Source organism: Ornithodoros turicata, chromosome 3, assembly GCF_037126465.1.
Source record: "Ornithodoros turicata isolate Travis chromosome 3, ASM3712646v1, whole genome shotgun sequence".
Lineage (NCBI taxonomy): Eukaryota > Metazoa > Arthropoda > Arachnida > Ixodida > Argasidae > Ornithodoros > Ornithodoros turicata.
The window spans coordinates 85586850-85606759 of NC_088203.1; the positions used below are offsets into that span (position 1 = coordinate 85586850).

Genomic DNA, 19910 nt, shown 5'->3' on the forward strand with positions numbered 1-19910 from the left:
AGGAAGACGTAGGGCGACATCTGTGGTCCGCAGATCCATAAATGTCGTGGTAGGCAGTGCTCCGTCGCCGATAAACGAGAGCGTAGCTACCGTGTCGATAAAGGCGATGTAATCTCTAGCGAAAGTCGAACTGCGATATTTAGTTGTATGTCCTTGTCTGCTTGTTGCATTTCGCCATCATGAACCTGTACCAACTACCCTGGATTGTCCCCATAGGGCTGTTGCAGTGAAGTTTGCACAGCGCCATTTCGGGCCCAAACGGTCACAGATCCCAACAGTAGTCCGTTTCATCAGCGTGTTTTGCATGGTGTTTCAAACGGTATGGTGCCAAGGAAGCTACAAAACCCGTAGGAAATCCACAGAAACAGCGGTGCTTCTTGAAAAGTGCGAACAACTCGAGACTGTGTATTTGAACGTGCCGCGTCGTCTGCTAAACGACCGTGTGTTGCACAATTTGGGGCGCTGACGTTGCTGCTCACTCGCGCCACCTGGCCCAGAGAAACAGGTCTATTGTGCAATATTTATCCACAGATACAGGCTTATAGAGACAAGGCGGGTGTTCCGTGTGGTTAACAAAATGTGGCTCTTCCCAAAACAAGGCCATTCATCTGCGCCCCACTTTCACCACCAGACGAAACTTTGAATGGAACGTTCGTTGATTGTCTTCTCGAAGAACTTGGCTTCGTCCCGGATGATGAATGTGTACGGAACGAAATCCCTGGAAATGAAATAATTTCCTGTTTGGTCACATTTCGTAACAAAATGAAATTCCGTGATCAGTGACTTATCCAGACCCCCCCCCCCCTACACCCTCTAACACCCCCAACTTTTTCACCTGTGTACCAGCTGTGTGCCAGCCCAATGCGGCGGCCCCATGACAATCACAAATAGCTGTTAGAAGCCAATAGACGTCTCCCTGTTTGTAAACAAATGACGTCATAGTGTTCGACAGCGCCACCAATTTGATATAGAGTTGAACTACACCCGAAGCTAGAGGCGAATAAGGTCGCGCAAGAAAGCCACGGTCTTGAGGGGATTACGATGGTCCCTGAAAGGGACGCGACCTTCGATCCTACTTTTCTTTCAATAGGAGGCAGCGAACAAGTGTCCATTTGTGGAACCCCCTCCCCTTCCGATTTGATTGTGTTTCACGTCCAACGTCTGTGAGTGTCCAACGTCCAACGTGAGCGTCCAACGTGAGTGTCTACTGGCCAACGTCATGATGAGGTTTCTCGAGTAGAGGTTTATTGGAGTTTCGGGCTTGGTCAAAGGGACAAATACAGACATGACAAACAGAGAACTTAGGTATGACAGACATGCATGATATGCGGTTGCATCACACGGAAGTATTGAGGTATAAGCCGTTACCTGTTGAGAACGATGACGACCTTTGCTTTCTGTGGCGTCTTGAAAGCCACAAAAGTGACACGATCGCTGAGACCAGGATCAGCATTTAGTCCAATTCTGAGGCTTCCCCGTGGCAAAAATTTCCTGTGGGTGTTTACACGTCAAGAGGATGTCACTTTGTCACGCACTGCCCAAAATGGTGCCACTTGCTGTCGAGTACCTGGCAGCTATAGGTCATTCTGGTCCAAACGTCCCGGAGGCGCCATAAGGCCGTCCCAGACATCCACAAAAAATGTGGTCTTTTTATTACGCAAATGGCAATGTCCAGAAGATCATAAGCTCAATTATGAGCCGTCTCGCGTTTTCTCCTCAGGTGATGAGGCTGCCTGGGTTCCTTTGGTACTGTTTAGCGATCTAATAAGCTTGGATCTCACATAGATAGTACAGGACTACCTCATATTCGCCAACGTTCAAGGTTGATGTATTTTTTTACGGAACACGCTGCAGCAAAAATAAAAAAACAAAAAAAAAACAAAAAAATAAAAATAAGGTGTACTCACGTAAAATGAGCGAGCGAATAGTACATGGGTTGCTTGTAGAACTCCCGGCTAGTCGCGTTAACAATGATGGGCGAATCGACAAAGTTTTTCACCCAGTTTGGACCGCCTTGTGGGTTGAGAGCTAGGTTCCAGTCCACCCAGCCAGTGACCCAATGGGAAAGATCCTGTGCAGTCATTCGTCTAACTCTGGGATCGGAAGCTTGAAGGAGGGTAAGTTGCAACAACAACAATAAATGATGACGATGAGATGGGGTGTTTCACCGCGGTGGTGCGGTACCCTACCAGATGGAAGGTATACATGGAAAGGCTGTCATCCACGTTCGTAAGGCTCTGTTTACGAGCTTGAGCGTGGAATGTAAAGAAGTGAAAGGTGGCTCGCCTGTATAATATCGAAGGCGTATGTCTCTGCACGATCCCAGTTGCCCAAGCTCACTTTCTCTTTGACAAAGGCCTGAAATCCCTCGCAGGCCTCGGTGCCCAGGATGAACTTCTCGGGGAATGCTTCGTGCGTCTTGTCAAGAATCCAAGGTTCAGCAAAGTCCCCGTACCAGTGAACACCAATACCGGAGACGAATGATGATGCGTTCGTGTCTTGAAGTATCTGTTTAAGTAAAACAGTGCGTAGGCATTTATACGTGCCTCCTGCATGACTAACTGTCTGCATGCACCGGTACATAACTGTCCTGGCCACACTGTCTGGTCCGACCAACGGTCTCTTCAGATTCCTTCTATTGCTTTTGCGGTGCGCTATTGCGTGCGGTAGACAGCACGTGCAATTAGTTCAATAATCACAGTTATGGACTGCTACCTTTACACTTTCCACAATCCTTAATGTACAGCAAGCGGACCATAGTGCAGCCGTGCAACGTGGCGCAGGGCTGTATACAGGAGCGATAACTGAAAGCATTTCGTGGGGGCACTTCTCTCTATATCCCCATATCTACAGGGTGTCCCAGAAAACGTGTCATTGAATTATAATAAAAAAACTACACCACCTAGAGTCATGCGGTCAATGACATTTGTTCTTACTGGGCTTTTGCCACCTCCTCATATGAATGTTGTGTAACGTAAGTTTAATTATGTAAATTTTTGCGAGCTTAAGTCGGAACTTTGCCTAGTAAAGGTCACTTTTTCACCCCACCAATGTGAAGAGCGTGTCTAGTTCAGTCAAATTAATGATAATTGACTGGGACTGGGATATTCAGGAGATATCCCATCGGAAAAAATAGCCCAACATCATGCTGTACGGAGTTCGCACAGAATAGCGCACGATGAATTTTTCAGCGCAATCTTTGTCAGTCCGACGAAAGGAGGTTGGAAACCCAGCCCTTCCCGACATCGCAGAAAGAGATAAAACAGGCACGGCTTATCACGTCCCACTTTCGCTGGGATAATGCTTTCCCTCTCCCAATTTTAGGAGCTGTTACTTTTTCTACTATCACTCTGTGGGCTGGCTTCGGAACCTCCTCTCGTCGCACTGAGAGCGATTGCGCACAAAAAGTCATCGCGCGCTATGGTCCGGTGCTCCGAAAAGCATGATATTCGGCTATTTTTTCCGATGGGATAGCTCGTGAATATCACTGTGAATTAACATGATTTTGAGTGAATTCGGCACGCTCTTCATATTGGTGAGGTAAAAAAGTGACCTTTACTTGGCAAATTTCCGAGTTCAGTTCGCAAATATTTACATAATTAAAATTGGAGTACATGACATTCACATTAGGAGGTGACAAAAACCTAATAAGAACAAATGCTGTTGACCGCATGACTCTGGGTGGTGTAGTTTTTTTATCATAATTCAATGACACGTTTTCTGGGACACCCTGTATATCTATGTATATCCATATATCCTTTCTAGTTCACTCTGTACACATTATCTGATGATCACCATGACCACACTATGAGCTTTTCTCGGTTGGTGCAGTTGTCGTCATGTACCAGCGAGTCTGCGCACTCTCCCTTCTGTCCAGTTAAGATGCCTTTCATGAAAAATGACTGTGAAAAACTTCAAGTAATTGCATTGTCTGTGAACATCGCCATCTCCTCCTTGGAAACGGCCTTATGACTTAAACTTTCTTCTTGAAGGCGACCTAGAACGACAGAGGGTGTGACAAGCTCACCCATCAAAAGCGAAGATTTAAAGGGGTTGTGAAACCATTTCCAAGCTTTTGAAGAAAAAAACATGGTCGATCCATTGGTGGATTCAACGGAAATGCGTAAGCATGAAAACTTAAAAACCCTTTGGGAACTCCCCTTCGCAAACGCTACACAACCCTTCACACGACCCTACACAACGCTAACGCAAGACAGCATTCGCAGCCAAACGAGCCTTTCGGACTTCCTCCGATTCAGCTTAGCGGCGCCGTCTCGCAGCGTCAGCCTTCTTTCGCTGCCGCTCCTTCGCACAGCTTTCATAACCCATGGCGCGCACACGCAGACACGTCCAAACCAGTCGAACACCACAGCTGCACTGCCGACGCGCCGGCGCTACATCGCGCCCTCTCCTTTCCTCTCCACTTGGTCTGTCTGTAGCCACGCGCGGTGGCTACAGACAGACCACGCCTAGCGAGTTCTTGCCTAGCGAGAACTTAATTAAATATTGATTTATGTGTACTAGACACGCACGTCAAAACGATATGTTTCTGCGATTCCGCGTTGCGAAGCCGTTGTACTCCGGAGGTCGTCCGCTGGACGAGCTACTCCGTCGCTCTCAACTCTTCACCTCCTCGACCGTTATTGGAGTGACGTTTTATCGTGAAGAAAGGAAGTGCACATTATTCCGTTTCCATGACGACAGAGGCGGTTGTAAAGAGGGAGCCGGCTACCGGAGGACGGCCGTCGGTATGGTGACCTTCAGGTACTTCGGGCAAGCGTGCACGCCTGAAACGTCATGTGACGTTTGTTTGCCAACGTATCTCAGCAGAGCGCAAAGCCGTTAATTGGGCGGTGTCTCTCAACGTAGTTCGTCGCGAGCCGTCGGCGGTGGCTTGAAAAAATCGCAGTTAAAAAAAAACAGTTTAAAATGCGTTCAAATGGGCAATGGGGGACTTTGCGTGTCGAATCCATGAACTACAACATAGGAAAAGGAGCCATACATAGAATAGAATAGAAGTGGAAAGAAAAAAAGAGAAACGTACTATAGGTCGCACTGGTGCGACCAGCTGTTCCATGACGCTTGATGCGTGAAAGCACTGAAGGATTTAAAAGATTAGTTCAGCATGCATGTCCTTGAGGTAGCCCGCCAGGGCACACAGCGCAGGTAGTTGGTGCTGTTTTGGTCAGCTCCCCATAGTACCTTCTCAGGACTAAAAGGTCGGTTGTCACGTTTAGCAAAGGCGTTCTTCAGTGTTCGCCGACCGAAGCGTCGGCAGGTGACCATACATTTCGTGTGTTTCTAGGGTTTTAGAATAGGCTACTCAGGTGCATTGGGGACCCAAATAAATAGAGCGTCGTCACTGCGCACAGTGCCAAACACTGTTTTAGTTTTCGGGATTACATGCTAATTTTCGAAAATTGGTACCCAAACTCGCTCCAAACTCTCTTGCGTTGGCTCCATTTGCGTCCGTAGTACGCCCCGTTTACTGGGTGCCCTAAAATTGAGCCTTCCATTCTTAAAACTCCTTAGCGAACTGCATACTGTTCTCACAGGTACTAGCATAGAAGTAAAATAAATATTGTATGGCCCTTGAACTTACTGTTTGAGCCCATCTGATCATATCGTAACGTTCATCGTCGAGGATCATGAGTTTGAGAAACCCGTATCCATTCGCCTCTAGCGCAGGGCCGAGGTCCAACTTGACAAAGTCTCTCATGGTTTCTGGAGTGAATCCCATGCACTGGAAGGGAAAGTTAGGGATTTCCCCGTTTGTTGGCTCGTTTTCCGTTGTCAGTCCCCAGATCTGAATGTCATGTTTGCCATACTCCTGGAGAAACCTGCATATAGACAGAACACCGTTCAAGTACCGGAACGGAGTCAGCAATACTCAGATATAGACCGCAAGTGGGGTAAGACAGGTAAGACAGCAAGTCTTGCCCAGGTATGTTCCAGAAGTGGATACATTGCTGGCACAGGAAGCACACTTCACTTATTCATAAATGCAAGCCAGATAACCCAAGTTGATACCTAGGAGGTACTGCCGATCGAGCCAGGCAGAACACAGTGAGTTGACAACAAATGTGCAAGGTCCCCCGCAATGGAGCGCAACAAGCCTTATAACAAAGCTGCGGACCTTCAAGTTGCGGACCGGAGTTGTCGGGTAATTCCCCATGTACTTTTTTTTTATCTTATATCGATTTAACAATTCAATATCTTAATCACAACTAAGCTGTATCTTTTAGCTGTTAATTCTTGAGCTGTGCTGGGACTGTACTACAGGGCTTGCCCTCACAGTCCCGCTTTCTGTACATTTTGCATTATCAACTAAATAAAGATTACGATTAAGTATTTCTGGAGGAAGAAAGCTTCCACATAATACAGGTGTCGGTAACAAATGACGATTTCAGGATTACGGAAATTATCACGCACTAATCAGCGATAATAAACTCATAAAATGCCGAGATCACAAGGACCTGCCTCTCATTGATGCCATGTGTGAGGAGGATGAATCTGTAAGTGTATGTTGTTTGCAGGAATAGAGGGTGTGGGAGGGGGGGGGGACACATGTAAAGGTAAGATACGCGGTGAGGTTGATCGCGTTTATGAGGACCTGCAACTGCGCGTTCATTTGCTATGGCAGGCAATAGCCTTTGAAACACGTCACAGCGTCACTGGAACACTGGTGATGTCGAAGTCAACACAGTGAAAGGCGAGAAACCCATCCCGTGTCCTTCAGGAACCCTAGTACTAAGACTTCAATGACGAGACATTGAGATGCTGGATCCTTCCCCAGAAGGTCACATCTCCGCATCCATGGCAAAATCTCTGAGGTTAGAGGAGTTCAAGCAGGCTAGTATAGACGTCATCAACAAATAGAATGGGTGCACTATACATCTCCGTTGGACGACCGGATGAACTACTATACCCATCAGTTAGACGCACCCGCGAGAGTGATATCTCATTTGCGTGTGTCATGTGTGTGTGCGAGTGTGTGTGCCTCATCTTTTTCATCGTCATCCCACTCATATGTTAACCTACATGCACTGAGGTATGGTACCGCAATTGTTGAGGTGGATCACCTCACCCCATCGTCATTTATATAGTAGTTGTTGTTGTTTCCCAGAAGAACTTTCAGAGTGAACGGGCCGGTGATGATCCTGCGTAAAGCTAAGAATGGACAAGATCTCGGCCGTTCATGTGGAACGCAGGAGGATGTGCTCAATCTCTCCGCTAGTGTGGCACAGGTGGAACAATCCCAGGAACAACATTTCCTCATTTTGTACTGTGAAATCTGATTTGAAGAGCCGGCGCAAGTAGGCGCGCGGTATACCGTCTTCCGGTAAACGGACATGATCTACCGCAGGAAATGGTCCGGGAAACTGCAAACAGAGCTTGTTTGGAAGCGCGCAGGGATGGACGTTCTCACAATGCAAGTGCAATAAACCTGTCGTCGTGTCGTGTTCTTCAAGTACTCAAAAATCAACCGTAGGCAGCTCCTGCACATTCCTTTTTCATACGAAGCGCACATCAAATGTCCGCCTCTCTATGTCCCAAAACACTGCAACAGTGAGGCCTCCACCCGATCTTTCTTGTTCAACAAACGAACTACCTCAATAATACTATCCACACTCCAGTGCACAATGCACAATGGTTTACATTGGTTTACCTATAGAGAGTACCCCCAGACGGTGTTGCTTTGTTGCGCAGCTCCTCACCTGACGAAATATTTGGCCCACGTCTTATAATATTTCCCACCGGGTTTCCCTTTAAGTTTCCCTCTTCCATTGAGCGCACCATTGGTTTTCATCCAAGCAGGACCGCTCCAGGGGCTGCCGAACAGGTACACTTCTTCCTGGGCCAGCGATGTCGCTTTCTTGATGAACGGTATCTGGACAAGGAAGCTACCTCTCAGCAGCAGGTACGGATAGGCGGACGAAAAACTCACGTGCCTTGAGTCTGTAGTCTTCTTGGGCGAGGCCAAACTTGGTCAGGTTGAAATCTCCCGGATCGTCCAGGTAGGTATATAGTCGTATAGAGAAATCTGTACTGGCCATTGGAATCCTGCCCAGGTTGTATGAGAGACCTAGGAACGAGAATTGTAGGCAATTAAATGGTTTGAACCCTTTGGTTCCATTCTGCTATAGAAACATTTATTTTGTTGGAGCATTTCTACCCGCTACAAGCAACCATGGAATTTGTAACGGAGTCCTGCCGCATTTTTCGATTCGGATTTGATGATGTTAGCAATAAGGGAGCAATGGGGATCAATGATGTTAGCACACCGTTAGTACCCCTGTTGCGCTCCTTTTTTTTTTTTTTTTTCAATAAACATATCCCCCCCTCTGTTACGCGGGCGCTTTCAACCGCCGTTGAGCCAACGACAGTTGGGATATGTAACACGGCAGCGTCAAATGTCATTCACAGTTCGAAGGCAGTTGACTTTGATTGAGACCAGCGATCTCAGTCGAATCAGTCATTTGGCAAGATGACGGCAAACACTGAGATAAACACCATGATTCCAACAAGTACTCCGTGTGGATAGGCGGCTTTATTGGACAGTTCTGGCTTTATCTGGCTTAGTTGCGTGCTTTTGGACGCAAAGAGCAAAATATTTCCCGAAAGGTGAACCTCTTATGATAGAACAAGATGAATTTTATCGTGTAACTATCACTTGATATGATCACCAGGTTGAAAAGCTGAACCCAGCGTCGCACGGGAAGATATGTGTAAGAACTGGGAACAGCAGCTCAGTTGAAGGACCTCTGGGAGGGTTAACTACAGCTGACTCCAACGATATAGCTGTGCGCGTCCATGTAACACGGGTGTATGTCTCACCGGTCAGCCTGAGGCTGTATGCTTGCTTCATGAAAGAGAGGGGTTGAGAGATACAGCTGTGATTCGGACATCTCAGGACATCCCATTTGACTTTTAATAACAGTTGAATATGAAGGATTTAAGAAGGTATTTTTTACGCGTATCCATTGATGAAGTTTTACGCTTCGAAGTAACTTTAAGCTCTCCAGGACATGCAGTTCCAATCGGGCTATCATATTGGGGGACGTATACCAGTGAAGAACGTGCCTTCGTGAAGCAACACTTATGCTGCTTTTTTGCCGCCTCCAGCATTATGTACCTCCTAGATACAAATAGAGACGATTTGAATTGAATTGGGAATCCCAGGCTGAATTCTAATTGCCACGGTGGGACGACGTTTTCTTTGCACTGAGTCATGCAACGCAATCATGCCGTTCAATGTAATGTTCCGGCTTGGCCTTTATTCCGGCATTGATACTTCGGTGAGGAATGGGATACAGCATTGTGGTGGCCGCGTAAATCAAATAAAGGACTCAAAAAAGGATCGGTCTTGGATACAGCGTCGTCTTTATATGTATTCATTAACGCAAGTTGAATCTGGAACTGCGCCATGAAGAAAAAACCCGGAAGGAACACAGTGTAGCTTGAAAACTGGTCGCTTTCATTGACAAACATACCATACAATATTTTTTTAGGTGTATCGCACAGATCGCTGATTTGTATCTCGCTGTCACATTGCAAAGTTAGTATATTAATAATTATTTTCTATTCATTATTCTTGTGGTCAACGCTTGAGTAATAGCATCGGTCGTGCTCCGTAGCACGTCCTGATCAGGGATCGAACAGCTTTTCTTTTTCTTTTTTGGTGGGGAGAGGGTTCTGGTTCAAGGATATCGGTTGGAATCTTGAATCTGTAAGCCTAAAAGGTGCAGCCTGATCCAAGCCTGTCTGAACAAGTTCTGTGAAGTTACAGTTTTATTTCACTAGATTGACATCGGTTCAAGGCGAACGTGATTTGGGCCTGCTTCAACTACACATTATAACTTTTCTATCACGTAAAGGTGTAAAATAACTGAATTGTTCGCAAGATTCCGAAATTCACTGCAGCAACAAGATTTCCAATGTTTTATAGAGACTGACAGCGTGCCCACCAGATGCAAGAAGGCCTTCGTCTTCTTGAGGGGTACTTGCGCCCCACCGGTCTGGTGACGGATCTCTTAAAGTGCTTCCCCATCATCACCCCCTCATCCGTTCCCAATGTGCAATAGGGCAGTGTACCGCCTCAGCGGCGGTGAATCGCCCGCCTCATCATCATCCAATGTATGTGTGTTTGTGTGTGTGTGTGCAGACAGCGTGCACATACGAGCGGATTTCAGGATAGAGTAAACCTTCGTTATAAAGAAACCACATTATCGCTTTATTCGAAGTTTTAAAGTGCAGCTCCGCTGCTGTTCCGAAAGTATGAAGACGTTGTGATATTCAGAACCGTGGTCCCAACTTCATTCATAAACGCACATTGCTTTCCAAATTTCCATACTCCTTCGTGAGAAATTTGAGAAAAACTACCGGGCGGCGGTTCCACTTGTGACGTCATACTTGGAACTGCGCGGATTGGATAGCCACACCTAGCCAGCTCTGCCTGGCAACCAGTTTGTGTTTACACTCCGTCATGGCCGCTGTATCGTGCTGAAATAGCTGTCACGAGCTATCGGGGGCCACCGCACCGTTTTATCATGTTTCTTATAAGGAATACTTCGTCTTCGAGCACGTTCTCGTTCTCAATAGCTTTGGTGGTGCTTTCTGCACGCGCAGCAAGTCCGCGCATAGTGCGCTGCCAAAGCTATTGAGAATGCGTAAGTGTACGTCACACGTTAGGTGCTAGGTCTTGTTGGTAGCATGAAGCACAGTGCGGGCACAGAATGTCCGCTCACGACGGCCGTCGTTGCACAACGAGGCCATCCTGTAAGACTTGTGAAAGAAGACCGGCAAAACTATCTTTGAGGCTATTAACGACAGCAATTATCACGGAACACACCCAAAACATTCACCTTCGCCCATAGATCTCCGCCATCGCATCGACGATTTGGCGTTAGCCAAGCCACGAGCGCGGCTAAGCCAGGACGAAGCCGGGATTGGTCAGGGTTTGCCGACCACAGGACCGCCGTGCCAGGGAAATTTAAAAAATTGTTTTCTTAAAAACTACAAACAAATGGGTGAAAATTTTTTCACATGTATGCTCCCTGTGCGGAAACGAACGCACAGCCCAAGCATGGCTCCATTCTGTCGCAGTCGAAAATCGGCGGAGCTGAGCTTTAACGCAGTCTCAACCGAAATACACGCGTTTCGGACCGGATTCGGATTATTCGAATTATACTGCCAGCCGACTCCGCTTACAGCGAAGGTGAGCCGACGAAAGCCCCTATGGCAAATCCGAGCTCACTTCAATTTCTGCGAATAATAATGTAGCAATTGGAGGTAGATTTACACGTAAGGTGAGTCAGCGTATTTGTGTGGCTACATGTTGCACGTGCCGCGGGTAAGACTGCGGATTTCGACCACCAGGGGTTCTTTTGACGTGTGCCGAAATTCTCCAACGCATAGTGCAGTGTTTACCTGCCTCACATAGCTACCGCCTTCGGTCGGGATCAAACCCACGACCTTGAGCTCAGCAAGCCAACACTATATATCCCGACCAAGTTATCGAAGCCGGCTCAATTTCTACGAATCTATGCAAGACGAGGGCCACGCTCGACAAACTTTGTGCGCACGGATGATGTTCTTGCATACGACAAGCTCGTCGTGCGCGTGGACAAGGTCATCGAGGCGTCCGTGCACCTATTCTGCGTCTTTAGCAAACATTCCAAAGTAACCATAATTGGGAGTGGATTCACATCCCAACTGAACCGTTTAATGAACTAGTAACCGCTTCACATCTATTTCGGTTTTCTTGATTGACGTCCAGTTCCGGTTGCCATCACTGGCATACGAGTATATCATTTTTGCACGCACGCCGTCTTATGCAGTGAAACTTGCCTTCTGCGGAGTAGTATGATCTGAGCAAATCGTCCTGCATACGGGAAGGTAAGGACTTGATGTTGATACCAAATGCATCTGTAAAGGCACCTCCGAAGCCTAGGATCTCCTGGTAGGTGTGCGTCGCATTGATTTTCAATACCACAGGGTTCGTTTCGGAAGTGGGTAGTTCTGAAACAGAGAACGGCTGTAATGTTGTACTGTCTCATAATGACGGGCGGTTCACTCGGGTTACATGAAGACTTCATATACTATGGGCGACACGTGAGGAGTTGGCACAAAGGAGGTCATGCAGGTCCAACGTTGCCTTGGGGGGGGGGGGATTTATTGGCAGAAAAAAAAGGAAAGATAAAAGGGAGAGGTCAGCCATGAAGTACGCCGGCTTGCTATTCCCTAAACAACAACAGCAAAAAGAATAAATAAAACTTTAAAAAAAAACGCCTCACAGGGAGCCCAGAAGGCCCGTAGAACGCAGAAAGCGGAGCACCGCCTTTGCGATGCTCCGCCTGCTAGCTCGCTGCACGGGGCCAAGCAAGACCTCAGGCGAGGGAACGTCCATGCACCCAAGCTCTAAGAGGCGTTGCCAGAGCACGGCCCGATGATGAAGGTGACGCCGACGGTGGAGGAGCTGATGGGGGATATCGTCTTCTACGGGGCAGCAGCGGCAGGGGCGAGACGCGGTAGTACGTGAACCCAAGGGGAACCTCTGCAGGGAGAATAGTGTCACTAAATTAGACTCACCAACGTCACTAACTCCCTATTTAGTGACTAGGCGAATGAGGCCAGGCTGGAAAGTCAATATAGGACGCTGGACTTCGTGATTGCAGTGGCAGATCCGTCGCTTTCACGGGAGAAGGTTCTCTTTTAACAGCAACGACACCACGGGGTTTGAAGAACTCCAATAGCTGGTCCTCGCTGTAACGGCGGGGAACACCCGATATTCTGCCCGTAGTACGCGTATACGAAGCCGGAATACGGGGCTCGACAAGGATATTCGCAAGCGACTTCAGGCTGAGCGTCTGCGCGCCGAATGCTCGGAGAAGACATGAAGGAAGAGAGTGCCGTGGCCTATAGGATGAGGTCCGCAGACGATCCCTAAGCAGGGCAAGGCTGCTGTACAGTCTCTCTCATGGGTGCGTTAAAGAAAGGAAGGCTAGTGAGCACACAACAACGCGAGCTCACGTTTCACAGATGCCTATGGATAGAAAGCTTGATATTTGCGCTCTTGCTGTATGGTCAGTATTTTATTCAGTTCTTTTCACCTTATTATATGCTTGAAAACACCTGTAGAAGAAGACCATCGCCCCCTACCTCTCTTTTGCGACCATCCACTTCAGGCCGACCCGCGCCTCAACTTCGCGGGCCTCGTTCGTACCGCCCACACGGCACCCTTCGGCTTCGACGCCCCGTACCGGTCGCGGTACGCCGTGGTCCCTCACACTTCGCCAGGCCTCCACGTACATCGTGATGGTATTCCCCGGATCTACCAGCGGCACCTGGTCGAGCAACGCGCTCCGTTACCGCATCGCCAAGCCGCTGGTTACTCGCCCTGACGACGCGTCAGTTCGGCAACGCCTGAACGCTCTCGTGACTACGGCTCACGTCGCCCCCGCCGCGCACGCCCTGCCTGCCTTCACCACCCTCCTCGACGCTCCGGTACTCGTAGCCCATCAGCGACCGCCAAGTGACCGCTCATTCCTGCGCCATGCCTCTTGTCGTCGCGTCTCGCTACCCGCTCCGCGTCTGAGGGGGGGAGTACTGTGGTAGCCACCGATGATGACGACGATGTGGCCCTGCTGCTACGCGCTACTGCGCTGGCTCGTCAGTTCTATCGGCACCGTCCTAGCGTGAGGCCACGAACATCTGCCCGCTGGGAGATTCCATCATCGCCGGTCAGGACTCGTGTAGAGGAACGCCATCGTCCTCTACACACCCCAGTAAAGAGTTGAAATGGTGTAGTGCATTATTCATCCTCCTTTAGCGATGATCTGCTAAGTTATTGAGGCACTTCAGAAACTCATGGGCTCAATAGGAGTTTCGTGAAATCCAGTTTGTGACAAGGGAGAAGAGGGGGGGGGGATATGTTTATTAGACAAAAAGGGGAAAAAAACGGGGAAAGGGGGAGAAGAGGCTTAGTGGATGCGGGTGCGCTGTTTATGCATCCAACCAATATGTCATAGGACACAAGGCTTCTGCACCTCGTCCGATAGCAAACGCGAGTCAAGCGATCGCCAGCGGAGGCGGCGGCCAGGACATTGAAGGTACATGTGCTGTTTTCTGGATAGTTGTCCGTACAATAAACGGTGCTTGATAATCACTGCGTGTGCCTTGCCTAATCTCTAAGCCTCGTCCGTTACGCTTAGCGTTGCACTGACCACGACAAAAGTGAACAGACCTCGTGGACTGTCCCAGCTCGCTACCCACTTGATTATCGCTCACGTTGTCCACGCAATGAATGCTAAACCCAGACAGTTCCTCAATTTTCCTTTTCCATCATGACGACGATCTGCCTACAGAACAATCGTTTCACCATACCAGTACTGTCTGCCATGTGGAGGATACTTTTGTGAAATCTGAGTCCTGCTTTGTTGCTCTCGTACGCAGCGACCACACCTAGTTCTTCCGGAGGAATGGTCCCGAGAAAGTCACATCGTGTGCTATTGCAGACGCAGACGACGCTGCCACGACCATAGTCCTTAGGCAAGCATCCCGTCACAGCCAGGCAGCCTGCTGTGAAAAATCACTTCGTAACCCTACATTGACATCTTTTGTGGTTATTTGTCTATCGAGACCACGACAAGGTATAGATAGTTATGATAGGATACCTTACATCATTAGGCGGAGAAAACGGCATGTACAGTGCTGGACAGAAGTTTACGGAACACGCTCCGGCGCATTCCTTCCTCAGAGTGACACGCTAGCAGCGAATTTTACCGTACGGACTCCCAAACAGGTGACTGGGTTACCTAGGCATATGTCTGTACGTTCTTACTGTCCCATTCGCGGCAAGCGTGTCACTCTGAGGGAGGAATGCGCCGGAGCGTGTCCCGTAAACTTTTAATTGTCCAGCTCTGTACATACAGTATCGCTGTACTATATCAGCATGTACAGTATCGCATGTACAGCTCCCCTCACCCTTAATAATAACACTGGGAAAAAATTCGGTCTCAATTCCGATCACGATAGCAGCCACCCTGGTGGTACTGGGGGAATATTAAGTGAACAAGATCTTTGCGTTAAACTAACACAATAATTTTGTTCAATTAACATTTCCTTATGACCACAAGGGTTGCTGTAATCGCGCTCGGAAACGAGACCATATTTTTTCCAGTGTTATTATTAAGGTTGACGAGAGCTGTATTATCGCTGTTGATCTGTTGTACGGTCTGCTGTTGCGCTGCTTGGTATGCACGGGCAACCCGCGTCATGTGATGATGCCGAACACAGGAAAATTAGCGCCAAATCATTTGCGAAGCGGCGATAGATATGACTGCTACCCGTGAGCTTTGCCTTTGTCCATATACCTCTATGATGTGGGCACATGTGCATGGACTATAGACTATACAATACAGTTTGTTTTTTACTTTGTCTTTGTCTTTACGTTTATCTTGCTTGATACTTAGTTACTTCGCTGGTGGTGATGGTAATGTGATAAAGAAAAAAATGATGGTAAGTTTCAACGAAGTCGAACTGGCTACCCCAGTACGCTTACCCACAGAGTACAAACAGATGAGAGATGATGAACAGAGATGATGATGGAGTTGAACATCTAGTTCAAACGTTTCGACCAAGTGAGCGAGTGACTTATTTCCCTACATTTAATTTTTCTTCAGTTCTGCTATAATTCCTGAGCCGAGAGTTAAGTGGCAGGGAGTAGAACAGATCCACACTTGTGGAACCACCATCTCCATTTATTTATTTATTTATTTGTATTTTTGTTATTTCTTTTTCTTGTTTACATTTTTTCTTTTGTTTAGGGAATAGCAAGCCGGCGTGCTGCATGGCTGACCTTTCCCCTTTCTTTTCTTCTTTTTCTTTTTTTCTGTCAATAAATTCCTCCCCACCCCCTCCATATTTTTCTACTCATATCCATCCATCCTATACAGTATATAGTGGTCGAGAAAAGTGAATCTTTGCGAGCACCGCTGACACTGCCAGGGCTGGGCATGTGCACAGTGTAGAATAAGAAACACAAAATGAAACGACAACACATACTGCTGAACATTCGCTGGCCTGTCGAACAAAAGAGAGCCCAACAATGCAGAAAACAAAATTACCGGTCGAGGCATCATTTTAAGATGCAGTGGTGTGGCGGAGGTATTTTATGTTAAACAAGGATTAGTTCTTACCAGTGACAGCAGCAAGAACGAAAAGTGCTGCTTGAATAGCTGCGGCCATATCCAGAGCACAACTGAAGTACCTTTTCATTATCGTAAGCGAGCACGCAGATATGGTATCGTGTCATCCATTTTCAAAAGCGTAGGCTATTTTATCTCCCCCGGTTTGCAGGACATCGCGGACATTTGTCTAGAAAAGAATTGGAGACCTCGTGCATCATATATTATTGCAGCTATATAATTCTGTGAGTCGAATGCCCTCCGGTGTTGCTCAGTTTTAAGATGGGAAGATCGTTGAATTGAAACGGTCGAATTAAAATAAATTAAAAGTGGAAGTGCTGTGAATGGCTCTGGTAGATGTGATAGGTAGTAACTGTGTAGGTAACTGTGATATGGTAGATGTGAGTGGATCTGGTTGAGTGACCGATAACGTCGAAGTCAACCCTAGCAACAGTTTGCTATGATTCTCCGCCCTATTGAAAAGCTCTACAGAAAATCTCACAAAATATCTCTTGCGTTATTCTAAGAGATTTTATGTGTGATAATTGGACATTCTCACAGAATTTCTTAGAGTTTCACACAAAGCATTCTCTCAGAATTTCCCCCCTTCCCCGGTTTCTTACAGAAATCTTACAGGATTTCCTTTAGGCTTCTTACAAGGAGAAACCAGGAGAATAACAGCCACAGAATCCATCACGTGCGCTTTCCATTCTTTATTGAGATCACTTGGGAAGCTTTCAATAGGAAACACAGATGAATAAAGCCATCGCTAGATATCACACAACTAATAAACCAAGGAACTAATGTAACGATGGAATACCATAATGGGTTATAAAATTTATAGTTTCACTAGGAACGACAAAACGACGAAACTTCTACCTAACAGGGATTATTCACAAGCACACGAAACTTTCCAACACTTTCGAACCGGACGAACGACAAAACTTCTACCTAGCAGGGATTATTCACAAACATACGAAACTTTCCGACACTTTCGAACCGGACGACATATCACTTTCTGCGGCCCGCCATTTCTTGCTTCATGTTCATCCGACAGGGAAATATCCTTCAAAATTTCGATAAGGATTGAAGCGAGGTTCGTGAGAAAGTCAGTCCTGTATGAATTGTTTTCTCATAGAAATCGCAAGGCGAGACCCTGAATTATCCCACAGGATATTTTCTCATTGATGTGCCTGTGAGAATATGTATACGAATCTGTATCCTCTGTAGGAAATTCTGAGAGGTGAAGTCGGGCTTCTGTAAGAAATTCTGAGAGAATGCTATGGGGGGGGGGGGGGTTCTATGAGATTTTCTGTAGTGTTTTTCAACCGGGCGGTATATGTTAATAAAGGGAATGCTCACGCACGTGAGATTGGATGCATTTCATCATAATGTATAGGGAATCAAAACGGCGCGTATATATAGTCAATAGACCTCTCCCTGTTTCTAAACAAATGACGTCATAATGTTCGACAGCGCCACCAATTTCGTAGAGTTGAGCTGCGCTCGAAGCTAGGGGCGAAGAAAGATCGCACCCGAAAGCCACGGTCTTGAGGGGGTTGCGATGGTCCCTGAAAGCGACGCGACCTTCGGTCCTCCATTCCCTTCAATGGGAGGCAGCGAACAAGTGCCCGTTCGTGGAACCCAGCCCTCCCCTTCCGATTTGCTTCGGTTTCAGTCTGTCTACCAACGTCATGATGACGGTTCTCAGGTAGGGGTCTATTGCATGGTCGTTTGTTGAAAATAAAGGACGCCCAACGTGCATGTTCACCCTGGATTTTAGGAATCTCGGGTCGTCATTTCAGTCGCGGGATTTCGCGATTTTCCTGACGAATCCCGGGACGTACGGTACTCCGGGATGGAGACAAAATCGAGACAGCGCGCATACACAGCGAATGTGTAGTAACTATGATGTTTCTTGTATGCGTCTTGTATGTGTGTTTCCTCGGCCCTCTGTCTTTACATGTCAATCAAAATTATATTCTTAATATGCGACACTTTTTATGGAAAAACTCACGAGGCCTTACGCTCTCCTCGCATAAAAGGCTTTATTTTATTCGCAGTCGCTAGGTATAGCGCCCATCAATTCATATCATACCGGAACGAAGGACGAAACCAAGCGCGATTCGTAATTTGCTTTACGTAATTTCACAGTTTTGCTTCGTGGCTGCGTCAACAATAGGCTTGGTCATTGCCCTCGAGCCCTGAACTCCCTGGATATTTTCGTGAAAATCGCGGAATTGCAGGACGTCACAAACAACCGGGATTCGGGGCTTCCCAGATGCCAGCACCAGTTCTTCGAGACCTCTGCAGCTGTTGACTCCTGCAGCGCACCCTTCCAGAGGACGCATCAGTCCATGCGGTCGGCAGTCTAGGGGTCACATACAGAAGACCAGAGACCGTGAAACATTGCGCTGACGTCGACAAGAGGTGCGATGGCGCATATGGGTAAATGGTATAAAGGCGATGACGATACGTGGTTTTAGAGGGGTATAATGCATTTTAGGTATACTGCATGCCATGTAATGTCATCTATGGAATGAACACTGCGACATTTAAACGTATTTCTTCGATAATTTTCGATAATAATACTTTAAAGCAAACGTATTCATGCATACAGTATATGTATGAATACGTTTGCTTTAAAGTACGAGGGTGGTTCCATAAGTTTCCGGCCCGAGGTAGAAAATGCGCGCGAATTTGAAAATGCGATTAAGGACGCGTGGCGTCATCTGTTGGAGGGCCGGTGCGCCACCCTCAACCCTCTCCATGCTTTTGTCGGTTGGAGAGCGGCATTTCAAACAGCCAGGGTGCACTCTTCAGTTAAAATGGAAAAAATTGAGTACCGCGCTGTGATAAAATTCTTGACAAAAGAGGGACTTTCGCCTAAGGAAATTAAAGCGTGACTGGACAACGTGTACAGGGAAGCCTCTCCGTCGTACACAACGGTAAAAGACTGGGCTAAGCAGTTTCGACTGGGGCGAGAGTCCATTGACGATGATCCACGCGATGGTCGTCCAGTGGAAGTGGTGACACAAGAAAATTTGTCTCTTGTCGAGGAAGAAGTGCTGAGTGACAGGCGTCTGAAGGTGAAGGTAATCTCAGAAAGGCTGGGGCTTTCCAAAATAACCGTTTTTAGCATCATCGGCGAGGGCCTTCACATGAAAAAGGTCAGTGCGAGATGGGTGCCACGACTTCTCGTCCAAAGGTTCAAAAGCAACAGCGCGTCGTCTGTGCGAAAGAGTTTTTGAAGCTCTGTCAAGAAAACGAAGAAGAAATATTGAAGTCAATTGTCACAGGGGATGAGACTATGGTGCTCTACTATGATCCCTTTTCGAAAAAGGAGTCGATGGAATGACGCAAACCAGGGGAAGCACCCCTAAGAAAAGCCAAGGTCACACAATCCACAAAGAAGATCATGGCAACAATATTTTGGGATTGTCACGGGATCCTCCTCATCGACATCAAAGAAAGGTACACCACAGTGAATGCGACTTATTATGCTTCACTCCTGCACCGACTGCGAGACGCCATCAAGGAAAAGAGGCGCGGCAGGTTGAATCGAGGTGTCCGGTTGCTCCAGGACAATGCCCCTGGCCACACGGCTTCTGTTGCCAAGGCTGCACTGAAGGAGTGCGGCTTCGAAGAAATCCACCACCCACCCTACAGTCCAGACTTGGTACCGAGTGACTACTTCCTGTTCTCAAACTTGAAGAGGGATCT

At 47.4% G+C, this 19910-nt stretch overlaps 1 protein-coding gene across 5 annotated transcripts; it reads right to left on the reverse strand.

The window, feature by feature from the left end:
- Window positions 1-508: 508 nt before the first annotated feature.
- Window positions 509-16303, reverse strand: LOC135388733 (lysosomal acid glucosylceramidase-like). Of its 5 annotated transcripts, none has more exons than XM_064618488.1 (10): window positions 16200-16303; window positions 14386-14580; window positions 11851-12021; window positions 7949-8086; window positions 7798-7891; window positions 5603-5840; window positions 2287-2508; window positions 1908-2071; window positions 1369-1491; window positions 509-718 (listed from the first exon to the last, which is right to left on the reverse strand). In XM_064618488.1, exons 1-10 carry the CDS (start codon window positions 16276-16278, stop codon window positions 622-624), a joined length of 1521 nt encoding a protein of 506 aa, XP_064474558.1. In that variant the 5' UTR covers window positions 16279-16303; the 3' UTR covers window positions 509-621. The 5 variants fall into 5 exon arrangements, with proteins under 5 accessions (XP_064474558.1, XP_064474557.1, XP_064474559.1 ...); XM_064618487.1 differs by having other exon boundaries at window positions 7719-7891; window positions 7953-8086; window positions 16200-16286; XM_064618489.1 differs by lacking the exon at window positions 14386-14580 and having other exon boundaries at window positions 7719-7891; window positions 7953-8086; window positions 16200-16273.
- Window positions 16304-19910: the final 3607 nt, after the last annotated feature.